General features: G+C 37.6%; 2 protein-coding genes across 3 annotated transcripts; both read left to right on the forward strand.

Moving 5' to 3' along the window:
- The first annotated feature begins 5222 nt into the window (after positions 1-5222).
- LOC140784743 (beta-fructofuranosidase 1-like) lies at positions 5223-10128 on the forward strand. 2 transcript variants are annotated; one of them, XM_073132276.1, is made up of 6 exons: positions 5223-5872; positions 6004-6869; positions 8952-9113; positions 9214-9449; positions 9529-9616; positions 9687-10128. In XM_073132276.1, the coding sequence occupies exons 2-6, from the start codon at positions 6009-6011 to the stop codon at positions 9885-9887; spliced, it is 1548 nt and encodes a 515-aa protein (XP_072988377.1). In that variant the 5' UTR covers positions 5223-5872; positions 6004-6008; the 3' UTR covers positions 9888-10128. The 2 variants fall into 2 exon arrangements, with proteins under 2 accessions (XP_072988377.1, XP_072988376.1); XM_073132275.1 differs by having other exon boundaries at positions 5824-6869.
- A 1610-nt stretch (positions 10129-11738) lies between these two features.
- LOC140785318 (monocopper oxidase-like protein SKU5) lies at positions 11739-15368 on the forward strand. The gene is made up of 9 exons (XM_073133157.1): positions 11739-12151; positions 12287-12396; positions 12470-12740; positions 12825-12963; positions 13081-13447; positions 13634-13999; positions 14086-14164; positions 14721-14920; positions 15025-15368. Exons 1-9 carry the CDS (start codon positions 11987-11989, stop codon positions 15128-15130), a joined length of 1803 nt encoding a protein of 600 aa, XP_072989258.1. The 5' UTR covers positions 11739-11986; the 3' UTR covers positions 15131-15368.
- The last annotated feature ends 2786 nt before the right edge of the window (positions 15369-18154 follow it).

Below are 18154 nucleotides of genomic sequence, written 5' to 3' on the forward strand. Positions count from 1 at the left end.
AAAAATTCACACCATAGATCTTCGACTCCGATATCTTCATCCCAAGCCCATTACCTCAACCTCTTCACTCCATCCATCTCTCTCTCTCTCTCTCTCTCTCTCTCTCTCCCAAGAGGGAGTGAGGGAAGAAGCATAACCCAATAAGAATAGAAACTTTGTACGTGCGTTAATTCTTCATCAACCCAGCCATGGCGGTGCACATGGTGGTCATGGCCAAGCTAAAGCTCCTCACACGCGGCGCCGGCCACAGTAACTGGAAGCTTCTGATAGCCTTGCTCTGCCCCTTCGCCCTAAAAGTACCCTTTGCCACCCGGCTCCCCTCGTCGTGGGCCGACGCAGCCTTAGCCGTTCGCCTCTTCCTCTTCCGGCTCAACCGCATCGTCTTCGACGACGGCACGACAAGGCAAAGGAACGGGAGGTGGGGGAGAACCCTCCGGTTGATCCACATGCGGGCCGTCGACGCCGCCGACGAGGGGAGGTATAGGATGGTGCACGTCAATGAGGAGATGTTGAATGCTGTATCCATGCTAGCTCTTTAAAAGTATTTATGCTTATATTGATATGAATATGGTGCACTTTAATGAGGTGGGTTTAGATTCCAAGTGGTCGATTTCGATCTGATCGAGTTATATGTGTATCGATTTGTGCAGGGTAATAGAATGAATGATATAGAATAAGAATCATAGGATGCAGTATATTCTGTGTACGAATTTTAGATATTCATTGCCGTGCATTAATTCTTAAGTTGGTAATTTTCTAGCTATATAATTAAATTACAGAGTCCACCTGAAGTTATGTTAATTTTGTTTGGCTAGCTAGCATGCGATTGCCCATGTCCACTGTGTTGGGAATAACACAGGACCAAACTATACTTACCCATGTCTCACAAACTACAACATATAGTTAGATGAGGAGGAAAACAAGGCATCGACCCTTTAACAAGTCTTACACTAAGTTGACATATAGACTGACCAACTATGAAGCATTCTTAGCAAGAAGCACATAAAATTGACTACAATCGCCTTGGAAACAAGCCTCTCGCATTGCTAAACACTGACAGCACCATAAATTGAAGCATCAAAAGGCTTGAGAGGAGACGTAATCAGAAGTGATTCAGCGTCCTATGGCATTAATCGACATTATAATTGACTTGAAAAGTAAACAAGCAATACAACAGAGAAAGGGAGAAGCATGCCAGGCCAAAGCAACTCCACAACAGGCATAGCCTCTCGCATATACAAGAAAACCCACGACAAGCATAGTTTTGACAAATATCCCATAGGAACCACAAGCCTACACAAATAAAGCGTAGCTCGACAAAAATGAAGATACCCAATCCAAAGACCTTGAAGTCACTAAAGGGTAAGCAGCGGAGAAAGGACGAGTTGGTGGCAGCAGGGCTAAAGTTGATTCCAAGACGAGCAACAAATCTAGATTGGCCAAAACATGGCTCTAGCGGCCATTGCTCGTAGGCGAGGGTACAAAGCTAGATCAGTAATGGAACAGGACCAAGTTTCAAATGGGCATCCTCATGAGGATGGATTGGTATGGAGGGGATGAACCACAACATTAGCATCGACAAGGGCCCATCGAAGGAGGGCATCAGTCGAGGGGGGCGAAGAAGAAAATAAGGGCTGATGCGACATGGGCCTAAAGGGAGGAGAGCGGCAACGACGATGAGTGGAGAATGATAGCATCAAGAGATGAGGGGAAGAAGTGGTAGCTAGCTGCAGACGTTGGCATTAATGGGGAAGAGGTGTGGCAGTAGCGAGGATAGGTGACGGAGCACGCAAGTGAGTAGAGAAGGAAATTCGACCTTTAGAGAGGAAGAAAAGAGGGGGAAGATGAAGGAGATTTCTCCCTTGCGCCAAATCCTGGCTAGTGTATCGTGGGTCCATTAGTGATCAATCTTGATCCTTACACGATAGATAAATATTCCTAATGGCACTCTTAGAAATAGAGGTACCAACAAGGCAAGCATGAGTGTGCTAAGCATTTCTCTTGTTTAATTTGGAATTAAACATAAGAACTTGAACATGAGTTAAGTTGAAGTCCTTGCTTGTGTTTAGTTGGAAAAGAATATGAGCCAGCATGTTTGGCTTGGCGACCTAAGTCAAGCTCATTTAGAGCTCAACTCAATTGGCTATGGTTAGACTAATAAAGTTTTGGAACTAAATATCCCACCCTTATTAAATCTCAATTTAACAGCTAGAATACTTAGCTTGTTCTAAACATATATTTACGAACAAGCTAAGTATCGCTTCTGTTCAGCTCGTCTATATTCCCAGCTCAAATGTTGACAAATGTTGGTTCGTATCAGACTTATTTATTAAACAAACTAGTCAAATCTTGAACACTATTTTGAACCCGACACGAATTATTTGTTAGTAAAGAGCTAGATTAGCAGCCTACTCATTATCTATATAAAAAACCCTAATCAAAACACTAGATGAATCTATAAGAAAATTAAAATTCTTTAATTGTAATATATGTGGCATGTGATCAGTAAAAAAAATGTCATGTTATCTTATTTGTAGAATATTTGTAAAGAGTTTGTAAGTATATCACTATTTTATTTTATTTTTTAAGTGCACAACTCCTAACATATACAAGGCAGAGGCATGCCAACTAAAATCCCGATTCAGATACAAACATACCTGATTTTGGCCTGCCAAAGTAGTATCCAGCCCATTTAATCAACGCTCATGACTTGTAAATGGCCCAACAAAAGGAACCATCATATCTTCTCTAAAATTTAAAATAATAAAAAGTGATAGATTAACTCGTTTATTTTCCACCCTCATTAGATTAAATCAGAATCTTGGCCAATTAAGAAAGAGGCAGTTGCTAAGTTCCATTTGATTCGTCTCTATGTTCCATAGTCTCATTTATGTGAATACAACAACTAAATTAGGATCCATAAGTATGTGATCGGTGTTTCTTACTCAGAGAGGGGACCGACGAGCGAAGGTTACATTTCATTCGCTCTTGATGGCTAATTTTAATAATTGATATCCTGAGTTGGACCGCCAATAATAACGCTAACCGACATGCATTTGTTCCTCTCCTAGCAATGCCACTCGGGCTGTCATCATCAATGAAATGGAAATTTTCAATCATGCATAGCATAATTTTGTTTTCAATCAATGGAAATAATTAACACATATATATATATATATATATATATATATATATATATATATATATATATATTGTTCTTATTTCAAGGATACTTGCTTGTGGCATTGTTGAAGGTTTATTATGGCTTAATCTTATATGTACTTTTCCGGAAAGGCCCTTCATCTCCAACCTCTGCGGCATTATATGCTCGGTAGTTGAATGAAGGTATCAATATTTAAGAAGCTATATTTATGGAATGAAACCTAACTAATAAATTACTTGCTTCTGTCCACTGTTTCTAAATGGATGTACTAATAATAGGCTTCATGCAGGCTGAGTTGATGTATATTTATTTACATGGAAAAAATACAGTTTATATCGCTGCAGTGCAGTTAGAACAAAATTAAGAGTGGCTTTATAAACTATCGTTTGCATCATTTAATCCTCTCTAAGAGATATATATATTAAATTTTTTTTGATCTCGTGCTTCTTAGTCTCAATCTTTCTCGATCACTTGTACACTTTAAAATTGTGAATATTCTAACAATAGACAATATAAAAAGGTATAATGGTTAAATTATAAAAATGTTAAGAGAAATTATACTTGGCTGCTAATTTTAAGAAGGAAAAACAAACGACTGCACATAGATCAACTAGAAGGGGGTTAAGCGATATAATTAAGAAATTCATAAACACAATTTAGAACTTAGCCTAACTACAAAGAATATAATATATATGTTTCCCTTTATTTATTTATTTTTCGGCCATAGATGAGAGTTGAAGTACTTCCCCATATTTAACGCTGAAGACTTCTGCATTAAATGTAAGTATATTTTAATCCATTAGTCAACGAATTAGGAGTGTGAACAACGTAAACAATATCACGGTTTCTGAATCCGATCTTCTTTGATTTGATAGATTAATTAATTGCTAACCCTAATACATCTGCAAGTCATTTGCTTAATTTAATCATCAAGAGGAGAGTAGGTGCACGTGATAAATGCGAGATTGTTAGGTGGTTAATCGATGATCGATCCTGTGGACATAACTGATAACCTCATCCAATTACAAAAGTCTACTTGCTAGCTCTTGAACAAGGACGTGGAAGAGAGACCTCCACGTTTCATTCTGTGACAAGATATAAGAGGATCCACTCTGGAAAAGTATTTAGAAACTAGCAAGTTGTTGAATATTATTGCATTATAGGATGGCATTTTCTTGGGGTGCAATAGTGTTTTCTACGACAAATGGAGTGCAATGTTGACAACTAAGTCATTTGATCTGGAAAATAGTTGTGATTAATTTATTCTCTTTAATTCCATCACGCATAACATTTTCTTGAGAACCATAGAATATAATTTTTTGCTATTTTCAATAACCATGGATTAATTCTCCTCCTAGTTAGCTCAGACTTAATTTTCATATGTTGATATTCTCTTTAACTATTAATTCTATCATGATCAGTTTTTTAATCTTGAAAGCTCATATGTTTAGATTTAAATCACGTAAATAGTTAAAAGTTACTTTTTTTTTAATAAGAATGTGTATATAACTTAGTAGATAACAAAAAAAAGAATATATAGATATCTTACACTGGACTGTCTTTTTATAATTAACTTAATAAAATCATAACAGTAAAGTTTGAAGCGTACTCATGCAAAAATGCAAGGATTTCATAGAGGGATATCCATGCAAAAGCCGTAACTTAGATTGATAGCTAATCATAGAGTGCCAACTCAAGGCTATCAGAGTACCTAACTGTCCCACCTAACAAGTGGCCAATATCAATACAAACTCCTCCTGTCTTCCCTAACTAACCATCAACTCCCATTTTTATGAAGGAGTACCTGCACTACTCCTTTCTATATATCCATGTAAAATTCCTAATTAATCCCCATTTATCCTTTCCTTAACTTGCACTTACGTATAGGCCACACCAAAACGCTTAAAAAAAAATCCTTTTTTAAAACGAGAGGATATGATGCAAAGAAATTTGCATTTAACGATCAGTATTTTGAACTTTTATTTATGTGAATTAAGTGCGGCCATTCCTCCTCCTAAGAAAGGGAAGAGACAAGGGTTAAAAAAAATTTAATGGTCCTATCACCTTGGAGAGCCAGGCAAGGCAATCTACGTCTCTCTCTCTCTCTCTTCCTCTTACCATTCTATTCTTATTCTGAAACACTTTATATAGAATAAAAGCTTCATAAATTCGTAGGATACTACCCTTCTCCCCCCGTTCTTCCTTCCCACAGTAATGGACGGCCCTGATCATCTCATCCCCTTCTCCTACGCCCCTCTTCCTCAAACCAACCCTCCTCTTCCTCCTCCTCCTCCTAAACGCAAGGCTCCATTAACGTACCTCGCGTTCGCCGTCTCCGCCTTGCTACTGCTGGTCCTCGCCGCCGTGGCGCCGCGTGGCCCAACTGGCATAAAGGAGACGGGGACGGAAACGCCGGCGGCCGCTTCCCGTGGCGTCTCCCAGGGGGTGTCGGAGAAGTCCAATGGCCCGCTCCTCGCCGATTCCTCACGGTATCCGTGGACCAACGCCATGCTCGTCTGGCAACGCACGTCGTTCCACTTCCAACCGCAAAAGAACTGGATGAACGGTTCTGATCCACTCCCATCGCTCGCCTCTCCTTTTTAAATTAACCTTTTTTCCGAGAGGATATCCCACTGATTTCTTTTCCTTTTTATCTTATTCCTATTTTGGCTTCGCTTCCCTTCTTATCCTATGGATCAGATCCCGATGGTAAGCTAATCCTAGTCTCTCTGTTTCTTTATTTCAACTACTTTTGCGGTTCACCCCCTGTTCTTTTAGTATTTTGCAAACGATGAAAAAATTATTACAGTTAGAATTCATATATACTAGTCATTTATTAGGGCCGATGTATTACAAGGGTTGGTACCATCTCTTCTACCAGTACAACCCGGACTCCGCAATTTGGGGCAACATCACGTGGGGACACGCTGTGTCACGTGACCTCATCCACTGGCTCTACCTCCCGTTAGCCATGGTCCCCGACCGCTGGTACGACCTCAACGGCGTCTGGACCGGCTCGGCCACCCTCCTCCCGACCGGCGGAGTCGTCATGCTCTACACCGGCTCGACCAACGAGTCGGTCCAGGTCCAGAATCTAGCGACCCCGGCCGACCCGGACGACCCGCTCCTGCTCCATTGGATCAAGTCCGAGTCCAACCCGGTCCTGCTCCCACCCCGGGGGATCGGGCTCAAGGATTTCCGCGACCCAACCACCGCTTGGTTCGTGAAGTCGGACTCCACGTGGAGGATAGCCATTGGGTCGAAGAACCCCGACCACGACGGAATCGCGCTGGTCTACAAGACGAGGGACTTCATTAATTACGAGCTAATCCATGGAATTTTGCACAAAGTGGACGGGACCGGGATGTGGGAGTGCGTGGACTTCTACCCGGTGTCGACCGAGTCAGGCGAGGGACTGGACACGTCGACTGGGCCGGGGGAAGGGGTGAGGCACGTGCTGAAGGCGAGCCTCGACGACGACAAGCACGACTACTACGCCATCGGGAGGTACGAGGAGGAGGCGAACACGTGGACGCCGGACGACGCGGAGTCGGACGTGGGGATCGGGCTGAGGTACGACTACGGGAAGTACTACGCATCGAAGACTTTCTACGACCAGGTGAAGAGGAGGCGAGTGCTGTGGGGATGGACCGGGGAGACGGATAGCGAGCGAACGGATACACGGAAAGGTTGGGCATCCCTGCAGGTAATTTTGCATATTACACCTTGCCTCTTTGTGTATTTTTCTTCCACTTCGCTTTTAAATATTTAGTTAGATATTGAGAGACGGGCATTCTTCGCGGATTTGCTATCCTTTCTTTAATACTTATTGGCAGCTACACGTTACGTAGATGCTGTGAACGTAGTAGTATACGTCGTTTAAAAAGTCAAACTCAACAAAAAAAAATTGAGTCAAACTCATCACATTACGTTAATCGTGGGCTTTTTAGGTTGTAGGAAGTGGGTAAAAGTAAAATGGTATTGGAAAGCAGGAGTTTCTAAAAAATTTACTTCCTAAGAAATTTTTATCAGCTTTTATTATTTGGTAAGAATAAAATAGTGTAAAATTAAAAATAAGCATTTGTGGTATAAGCCCGTGTAAGCAATCACTTATCTCTCTGTCATCTTCTCTCCCCTCTAATATTTTTACATTTATCATTTATTATTTTACCCTTAAAAAATATCACTTCAATTAATTATTAATTCAGTCATTCATTCTCCTTTTTTTTTTTTTCTCTCATCTCTTCTCTCCTCATCTATCCCCTACAATTTATAAAAAATATTTTAATAATTTGTCAAACTATTGCTTTAACTTTTTATCCCATTAAATATAATTATTTCATCTTATACTAGTTTACAAAGAAATACTATAATATTTATACCGGTATAACCTTGCCTATGTAAGTATAAAAACTGAGCCTAGTGAGGAAAGTGAAACCCGAAAGGTAACATTTTCTCATATTTTTGGTGTTTGGTTTGAAAATAAGAAAATTAAAAGTAGGGATATTTATGAGAAAATATCTTAAAACATAAAGGAAAGATTTGTATTATGTTTCATAAGAGTACTTAAAAAGAATATGCTTTTAATCATATTAAAATGTATGAGATGCACAAATAATAAATATGCTTTCGAGAAAATGAAGAGTAATAAATGTACTTTAGAAACAAAAAAATTCAGAAAAATGTAGATGTAACATTAGAATCACACCGTAATTTTGTACAAAGAAAAATAAGGATGATTAGGACGCACCTGTGTAGATCTAAAGAGCTTTAGACATTTAAAAAATAATGTAATTTACAAAACATATTTATGCATCTAAAATGACGAGTAATACATGTCAAGTAATAAAAGAAAAAAATTATTTTAAACAAATGTCAGAAGTACAATGATTCTGGTTTAATTATTTTAAAATGATGACTACTCTTTTCTTTTCTTTTTTAAAGAATGGTCAAAAGAATTTACTTACATTGAACAATATACAATTCTTTCATATTTTTTTTTATGAATGTCATTCCCAGAACAGAAAGATGAACAGAAAGATGAAGAGATTATAAATTAGGAAAGTTGTGAGTTGAGATGAGAAACTTAATAGTGATATAGGACTGGAAAGTAGTGTTAGGGAAGTATGACTCTACAAGAAAGCCTGTTAATTTAAGGGCAATAAGAAAACTCATTTTCTCAGTGTTGAGTATATATGTGAGATTTTAAAATATTTATATAATTTTTTAGGCTTTCATTTAATAGGTCAAGATTTTGATCCGTCAAAATAAAATTTAAGATTTATGTCAAATTTTATTTCACTTGAACTATGACTCTTCTATCTTTTCAACTCATGTATCAGATTCAATAGTTCCGACAATCTTGAACTCTAATATGAAGCAGTTTAGTGATTCTAGTGATGGAGAACTAAAATCCTTTCCTTATTATTGAGGATTTTTTGAGACTAGTTGGATTCCAAAATCTGTGACAAACCCTCACGAGAGAGTTGTCGCACATTTAGGTTAAATCCAAAACAAAGGAAAAAGGTAGGGATGGGACTGTGGAAGTCCAAAAGATATGAACTCACATATATGCATCCCAACCATTCCCACGTGGATGGCACCAAATGGTGCATTACTCCCAACTATCGCATTAAATCCAGCCACGTTTCCTTGTGCAGGAAAGACGTAGTTACTACCACCAACTCATCATATCCATAGCTTTCTCCAATGATCTTGTGATTCCTTTCAATTTTTACGACGAAGTTCTTAGATTATTTAAATATTTATGCACACATTTACATGACAGACCATTCCAAGAACCGTTCGGTTTGATCAGAAGACAGGAACTAATCTACTCCAATGGCCAGTGGAAGAGGTGGAGAGTTTGAGATTGAGCAGCAAACATTTCAGCAGCATCAACCTCAGTCCCGGATCAGTTGAACCCTTGGAGTTGAAAGAAGCCACACAGGTAGCTATTAGTTAACAAAACCAAATCTATTAATTAGCTCGATCTATCTCATATGTACGTTCGTAACTTACCACGGCTTGGATCTACGTACATGTCGCAGTTGGATATCATAGCCGAGTTTGAGATCGACCCGTCGGCGTTGGCAAGCACCGTCGAGGCTGATGTCGGCTACAACTGCAGCACGAGCGGCGGCGCGGCCGGTAGGGGCGTTTTGGGACCATTTGGGTTGCTGGTTTTGGCCGACAAGGGCTTATCGGAGCAGACGGCGGTCTATTTCTACGTCGCAAGGCGAGCCGACGGTGGCCTTGGCACTTTCTTTTGCCAGGATGAACTGAGGCATGATTCTTTCTCTTGTTGCACTCTCTTCTCATCAATCCGTGATCATAAAAATAGTGCATGCATGGACTGGATGCAGGTCGTCGCTCGCGAATGACATCGTCAAGAGGGTGTACGGGAGCACAGTGCCGGTGCTCGGCGGCGAAACTTTATTCTTGCGGATATTGGTGAGCTAAAAGAAGAAACCCAAAATTTAGAAATAAAGGTTTACATTTCTAATTAAAAAAAATTTGGCAGGTGGATCATTCTATAGTGGAGAGCTTTGCTCAAGGTGGGAGGACGTGTATCACCTCGCGTGTGTATCCAACTGAAGCAATCTATGGTTCGGCACGAGTTTTCCTATTCAACAATGCCACGGGTGCTCAAGTGACAGCAAAATCTATCGAGATCTGGGAGATGAACTCTGCTTTTATACATCCATTCAATTCCCAGTCCTAAGTTTTCACGGCCATGGGCAAGTCCCAGTTGTTTGAATTCATTGTTACACTTTTAAGTTCCATTTCCTGATGAGCTTGTGATTAAGTTACATTACACATATCTTAATACAAAATTTGTAGAGTATGTATAGGTTTCGGCGAAGAGGTAGATGTACTTTTAGTGTTCTTGGACCTCGGATTAGATTTTCTAATTGATAAGATATATTGTGTTATTAATACAAGTCTCTTTTTTTTCTTCTAAATATATATTAACGTTTCATCACTTTCTTCCTGTGTGATTTAGTCGTCCTTCCCTATTCTTTAGGACTAAATCATTTTCTTTATATAAAATGTTACAAACTCCGAAGTAGTAGAGATTGATGATGTAGAAACAAATGAACACGCATATATATAGAAAATATGATTAAGAAAACTAACATCAAGATGCGAATAAAGACAATGCATGAGGATGTTTCTGATAAATTTCCCAAATGAACTTTTGTAATTGGAGTCACATTAAGGCCTCCAAATAAAATGCCTTCTCCTGGACCATATATCGACCACATCCATCCAAAGTTCCTTCCACGGTGAGCCAACCTTGACTAGGGTCAAATTGGCATGATAGAGATCACTCAAAAGAAGAATGTTGTCACTTAATTACAATCATTACGTCCTCTAAACCATTTTTTAACCTTTCTTGTTACTTTTACGGCATGTCTTCACATTTATCATGTTGTTCACCAATAAAAGGCACCTATAGACGCTATCATCCATTTTGCTCATTAAGCCTGAAAACTTCCACTAGTTTGGGCCCATTGACACCAAATGTTACACGAGTTCGGCTTCTATTTTATAATGTTATTACCTGGTAGGGCCCAAGACCATTTGATTGGTGGGCCGTGGGGGGCATTGATTCGATCCACGTGCCTACTCTGGCGAGACAGTGTCCCACACTGTTACTTATCCACAACACGAGACAGCAATCCTACGAACCAAACTAGTAGCGCCCTCTTTGGGTTATGCCAGGAATGATTAATTTCGGTAGAAAATTTTAAATGTAGTCATTGAAACTAAAGAATTCTATGTGAAATTATGCATAGATTTAATTTTATTTTGTTTATTAAAATAAGAAAGAGAGATATGGGAGGAAGAAGGGAAAGCGGAGGGGGAGGAGAAGAAAAGGGTTTTCTAGGGAAAATAAATATTCAAAATTTCCTTCAAAACACCTTCTCTTTTTTTTTTTCTTTTTCTTTTTTAAATTCTATGGAAAGCTAAATTTTTGGAGATTATTAGGCTTTCCAAATGGGCCCCAGTTGTGGAAAACTACACATCGGATTGGAACTGCATTGCTGGCAAATTGCTGGAATCGTACATTAACAAGACAAGAAACTTGGCCCATATTTGCTCCCATCCATACAGCTTAGCTCATGTGGCATTGCCGCATTGGGGTTCACTCATAACAAACAAATATTTTTTTAACACAAGTGTCACTATATTTTTATGAAATATTATAATTGTCACCTAAATCTTTATACTATTTTTTTAAAAAAAGAAGTCATTCTATTAGTTAAATATAATTAATCATAATATGTTGTATACTATTTTGCTGTTATTATTTTTTTGATAACTTTAAAAGTAGTCCATCAGAAATATTGTATTAAAATTAATCATAATGTTAATTTCGACAGAGAAGTACATATATCTGCAGCTTCACTCTTACTAAGATTTACTATATATTTATGGGATGGATATTAGCTTAATTAAGGTCTTTTATAGTGTTCCCTATTTCTGCCGTTGAAGCTACGTAATGTACTAGTTTATTATAAATAATCAGAAAAAACGTTTTAATAACGGCGCACAATAGTCGGTCACAGAAAACTAATCAGATCAACAGGCAGACAACCAGTTGGGATCTAGTCTTGCAACTACTCTCGACTACTCTATCACTCTCACTCTCACTCTCTCCAGCCTGCTTGCCTGTCATTATTATCCGCTACTTTTATGGGATTGTAGCAGAAAAGAAGAGGGTGGAGAGAGAGAGAGATCCGTTGTATTTGTCCACCTCTAACCTCTTCTGGGTCGATCGATCGAGAGGAACGAGTCTAATTAGCTTGTAGAGCAATGACGGTAACACGTTTAGGTCCGGGGAGGACATTGGCGGCCGTGGCGGTGGCGGTGGTTTTGACGTCGGCTCTGGTGGGCCCCGTCTCGGCCGGCGACCCTTACGCCTACTTCGACTGGGACGTCTCCTACATCACCGCCGCCCCTCTCGGCGTTAAGCAGCAGGTCACATTTTTATCTAGTAAATTTTCCGGCGTATCCTTGCTAATTTTACGTTTTCAGCCCTAAATTACGACTTAATGATGAATTACACCCTGAGGAATAAAAGCACACAATGTTCCTTCTCTTTGTTGGTGGCAGGTGATTGGCATCAACGGTCAATTCCCGGGTCCAATCGTCAATATAACCACCAACTGGAACGTAGTGGTCAACGTCCTCAACGATTTAGACGAGCCTCTCCTAATCACCTGGTATACTATATACTCTTCAAATCTTGCTACTACCTTCCTCAAGTGTTTCCTGCTACAATTAATTTGGTTGCAGGAACGGAATTCAGCATCGCAAGAATTCTTGGCAAGATGGAGTCTTGGGTACCAATTGCCAAATTCCGTCTGGTTGGAATTGGACTTACCAGTTCCAAGTTAAGGACCAAATTGGGAGTTTCTTCTACTTCCCCTCTACGAACTTTCAGCGAGCAGCTGGTGGGTATGGCGGGATCATCGTCAACAACCGGGACGTCATCCCCGTGCCCTTCGGGAAGCCCGACGGAGACATCACTCTGTTCATTGGTGATTGGTACAGCAAGAATCACACGGTCAGTGCGATTGGATAACAAAGAGATGGAAGTCTTGTTTAGTTTGTAAAGAGCGAGCTTCATGTTAGTTATTAGTGTTTGTAGGATTTGAGGAAGATGCTGGATGGCGGAAAGAGTCTCGGGATGCCAGATGGTGTGCTTATCAATGGAAAAGGCCCATATAGATACAATGACACACTCGTTCCGCGTGGTATCGAGCATGAAACTATCAATGTTCATCCAGGTGAAACTAATAATAATAATTCTTCCATAGAGTAGATTATCGATTAACTTTTAATTTGCGAGAACTTAGTGATCGTGTATTTATAATGTTTTTTTGTTCTCCCTGGATTTTGATCAGGCAAAACGTATCGTATTCGTGTACACAATGTTGGCATATCAACCAGTCTCAATTTCAGAATACAGAATCATAACATGCTTCTCGTAGAAACTGAAGGATCGTACACCGTGCAGCAGAACTATACCAACCTAGACATTCATGTGGGCCAATCGTACTCATTTCTGGTTACTATGGATCAAAATGCGAGTAGTGACTACTATATAGTGGCAAGTGCGAGGATTGTGAATGAGTCTATCTGGAGAAGAGTTACCGGTGTTGCCATTCTGCACTACTCCAATTCCAAAGGCAAAGCATCCGGTCCTCTTCCTGATCCTCCCCAAGATTTCTATGACAAGACATTCTCAATGAATCAAGCGAGATCTATCAGGTTTGTGTGTAGAAATATATACACATCTATTTTTCATAGTGTTCTTAATAGTTTTCTGACTACATTTGCTGTTTACAAAATGTTTTAGTGTTCATGTAAATGATAGTATCAACAATCTGGAGTTAGACTTTTCCGTTGCTCTATCTATCCATCCTTATTGTGAGAAAGCTCTTGCTCATCAATCAGGTGGAATCTGAGTGCTGGTGCTGCACGCCCCAATCCTCAAGGATCTTTCAGATACTCTTCAATCAATGTGAGCCAGGTTTATTTATTGAAAAATGTGCCACCAGTGGTTATTAATGGAAAACGTCGAGCTACGCTGAATGGAATATCATACTTTCCTCCTGAAACACCATTGAGGCTTGCTGACCAGTACAAGCTAAAGGGAGTATACACACTTGATTTTCCGACAAGGCCCCTAAAGGGAGCACCAAAGATTGGAAAATCTGTAATCAATGGCACATACAGGGGATTCATGGAAATAATTTTCCAGAACAATGACACCAAAGTTCAGACCTATCATATCGATGGATACGCATTTTTCGTTGTCGGGTATATATGGCATATCAGTTTCACATTCTAGATGCATCCATGTTTCCTTTTATCTTGCTGTTAATATTCATTCACTTTTATCACAGAATGGATTATGGGGAGTGGACAGAGGATAGTAGAGGAACATACAATAAAGGAGATGGTGTAGCACGCAGCACGACACAGGTAACAAGCTTTAGACTTTCCTTCCATGCATGTTGAATAGATTGAAAAGCTTTGATGACAGATAGTGACTCTTTCATGATTACAGTAAATATCATTTGGTTACCTGGGTTTAGGCAAAACTTTTAAGTATGCAATGACATCATTCTCATTCAGACTAAAACCTCTTTATGCTCGTTCAAGAGTCACTAAGAATGGCTAACCATTAGCTGCAAAGTCACTCCTTGTAAAACCTGACATTACGTGCAACTTTAGATTCACTTCTTGAAATTTAATTGATTTTTTTTTTTGCAATATCTTTATTGAGGGGGGAAGGCAATCACTAAAAATTGATTCTCTCACAAAGATAGCCAACAATGGCTCAGCAGTTTTGTTTGTAAACATTGTGTTTTAAATGATATGTTAAATTCTTATCCTTCAGATTGGTAAATCAATGTGTGTAATTGGATATAACTGTTTGAAGAAATTATCACGAAGAGAGCGATGCTGTCTTTATTCTCATATATCATGATATTTTTGGTTGTAGGCATACTAATTAGAACGCTTACATGATGTTCAGGTCTTCCCGGGTGCATGGACTGCCATCTTAGTCTCGTTAGACAATGTTGGCATCTGGAACGTGCGTGCGGAAAACCTTGATGCTTGGTATCTTGGGCAGGAAGTGTACGTAAGAGTTGTAAATCCAGAAGATACTAACAAAACAGAATTGCCTATGCCAGATAATGCGCTGTATTGCGGTCTCCTACAAAAGTTTCAGAAGTACGTTTCCTAGTAGGCTAATACAATTGCTTCGTTGGGCAAATTTTCTTATACTTTTGCTGCTTTAAGATTGCTGCTTATGTTGTGTCAATTTCAAAATGCAGTGAACAAACTCCGCACCACAGAGCTTCATCTTCTTCAATTACCTATGTACGTGGGAAGTTAGTCGTATTGATGTCGATCTTGGTTGCAATGGCCACATTCACATAAAGTTTCTAGTTAAGTGAGGAAGATGACATGGTTGAGCGACTTCCGGTTTAGAAATCTTCTAGAATCTTGTTTGCTGTCAATGAGTTATTATGTATTTGTTGTGTCTTTCATGAATTCCACCCATTTGTTTCCAGTTTGGGTTGCGGAAATACCAGCCATTCTTTCTGCCTAAAATTTCTAGGGCTCGTCGTACATTACAAGATCTTGCTTTCCTATTATTACCTGTTTGATTGAGCAAGATTCTCTCTTCGTTTCTTTGTATTTACTTTGTTAACATCTGCTTTTATTTGTTCTTCCGATAATTCAAAAGCTTTTCGCAAAACAAAGAATAGTATGGAATATTAACTGTAGATCTACCATGCAGCATATTGTACTCCATGGATACCTAAAGAAAGTTGTAAGCTTTCTGCATTGCTATATGGTGGCTAATATTGTGTATCTCTGTATAATAAAAATCTTTACTTGCTGGTTCTGTACTGCATAGCATATGCAAACCAAGTGAAGTAATTTTTTAGTTAGACATGAACAACATGAGAATAACAAATTGTTAGCCAAACTATAGTTTACACCCCCCACACCCTATGTGCTCTGGTTTGATTTCAACTTATCTCCTTGAACTTCATATTTAACCACATAACCCTCCTCTGATTCAGATTAAGTTATAACCATTAGATTTCTCATCCAAAACTAATGATAATTTATTAGCGCTAATATTTTTGCCATAAATAAGTTGTTAAATGATCAAACTTCATTTACAATTCTGAAATTGGGCTATAAGTTTGTCAACATAACTAAGTCTTCACGTTCTTATAACAGTCGACTAACAATTACAACAAAGTCTAAATAAAGTTTGATACTTAAATTTGAAATACAATTATAACTTAAAATCGGGTAAAATTTATCGCAATTTGTTAGAAACTTCTTTGGCTAGAAATTGTTAGATATAAACAAAAAAAATTCTAATCCTTATTCACTTATTATGGAATAAGGATTATAATTTTCTTACACAAGCATAAGAGAGTTTATACCATTTATAATGATTAAATGAGGAGAAAGAAAGAGAAAAAGAAAAAGGAAAGAGAGAGCGAGTAACTAAAATGATAGTTGATTAAAGCGATGACTTTATAATAATAAAATAGTAATTAGTAAATATAAATATATTAGATAAAATAGGAGAAGAGAGAGAATTATGTATTAGTATTACAATACCTACTTACTTTACCGGTATAAGGAGGCTTACAATAGAATAAACCTGTTCTTTTATATTTAAAATATCAGTAATTGTCTTGCTTGCTTCCGATGGTAACATACACACACATATGTATACATATATTTATATACAATTATAATATATATATATATATATATATTCAGAATAGGTGTATACCCGGCAATTTTTTTTCAATACCCGTTAAATTTACCAGAGACGTAAATTGCATGTATTAAACATAAATGGTAGTAAAAATTAGGAATACTCCTCTTAAGCATTTAATTATCATGTGGGTTCCACTAATGGACAAGATCATCCGCTCATCAGTTGTCCCCTTGTTGTCATAAAAGACATTTGTCCTCTGCATTTGTTTGCTAATCACTTAGATTCTAGTTGTTGTCATAAAAAAGACATGGTAACTTTTGTACCTGTAATCCTGTATCCTTTATTTATTGGGCTTTTTACATAATTACCACTATTTTTTTTTAAATATAGGATACTATTATTTTTTTTCTAGATGATTTTATAAATCACACCCTATATTTTTATTTATTTTATAATTCACACTCCGTTTTTTGAAGATTTTGTAACACAGTCTTTTTTTTTTCTCTTTATAATTTTTATTTAACACATTGATGTTATTTTGACTAACTGACATTAACTAAAATACTAAAATACTCTCGCACTTCTACCCCTCCATCATCTTCTTTTCTTTTTCCCCTCCTCTTTTACCAATTTATGGGGAAGATGGGAGAGAATGAGATGATAAAGAAAATACGAGTAATTTAGGTATTTTATAAAATATTTAGTATATTATAATAGAATATAGTTTTTGTTAGTACCGTTCGCATTAATTCAGGGTGTTAAATAAAAATTATAGAAAAAAAAAGAAATGTTGGATGACAAAACTCTTAAAAGAGGCTGTTAATCACAAAATAAGTAAAATATAGAGTGTGGTTTATAAAATTTCTTATTTTTAAAATATCATATTTGCCATTAAAATTATTGATCTCTTTCAAAAATATTATCCCATATGATAAATTAAATTAATCATATCTAAAATAAATTTGAATAAATAAAAGACTAATATTTCCCCTTTTATAGCTACTTAAATTCTGAGCTATATAATGTTACCGATATCATAGTTCAGTAAAACCTTATTTTTGTTTTTTTAAAAGGATAAATACTTTACTGTTTATATTTCAAGAGAATGATATTTAATTGACATTTGTCCAGTTGAACAATAATATGTTTTCTTTTTCAAAAAAAAAAAACAGTAACTATAATGGTAAGTTTGAAAGAGTTAAAATTTTTTAACAACAATTATAATAAAGTTTAAAAACTTTAATAGTAATTATGATATGTTAAAAGCTTTTAACGACAATTATATAAAAGACTTACTTTATATTGAGAGCAATGTTGGGCTTGGCCTGGCTGGAATCCTGGACTCCAAATTATATGGTTGGATTGATAACAATATCTTTTCTAATTTCCACATCAAAGTGTCAATCTACTGTAACATGTATTTTTTGTTACAAATATGTGCATTTCTCTCACTATAGTTGTCTAATACCGTGGATCTAAATATAATATTTATATCCTCCAATGATGCATGATGCATGGTGCATGATGCATCACATCAACAACCCATAGCTGACAAGACGTAGCACATCAACTTCAAAAAAGAACCCTTCTATCTTGTTCCCACTATGCACAAGCACTACCTTTTCTTCTTCCTGACATCCTCCTTATGATAACATATTAAACATTCCGTTTCTGAAATCACCACGTAGCTCTTATATATATAGTCCCAC

The sequence above is a fragment of the Typha latifolia genome, chromosome 3 (genome assembly GCF_019914945.1).
Source record: "Typha latifolia isolate L0001 chromosome 3, TyphaL0001v2, whole genome shotgun sequence".
Classification (NCBI taxonomy): domain Eukaryota; kingdom Viridiplantae; phylum Streptophyta; class Magnoliopsida; order Poales; family Typhaceae; genus Typha; species Typha latifolia.

Coding starts and splice junctions, on each gene's coding strand:
- LOC140784743 (XM_073132275.1), top strand. CDS start 5,955: ATGAAAAAATTATTACAGTTAGAATTCATATATACTAGTCATTTATTA. Junction 6,870..8,951: donor AAGGTTGGGCATCCCTGCAG/GTAATTTTGCAT, acceptor TTTACATGACAG/ACCATTCCAAGAACCGTTCG. Junction 9,617..9,686: donor CTTTATTCTTGCGGATATTG/GTGAGCTAAAAG, acceptor AAAATTTGGCAG/GTGGATCATTCTATAGTGGA.
- LOC140785318 (XM_073133157.1), top strand. CDS start 11,987: ATGACGGTAACACGTTTAGGTCCGGGGAGGACATTGGCGGCCGTGGCG. Junction 12,397..12,469: donor GAGCCTCTCCTAATCACCTG/GTATACTATATA, acceptor ATTTGGTTGCAG/GAACGGAATTCAGCATCGCA. Junction 13,448..13,633: donor AATCAAGCGAGATCTATCAG/GTTTGTGTGTAG, acceptor CTCATCAATCAG/GTGGAATCTGAGTGCTGGTG.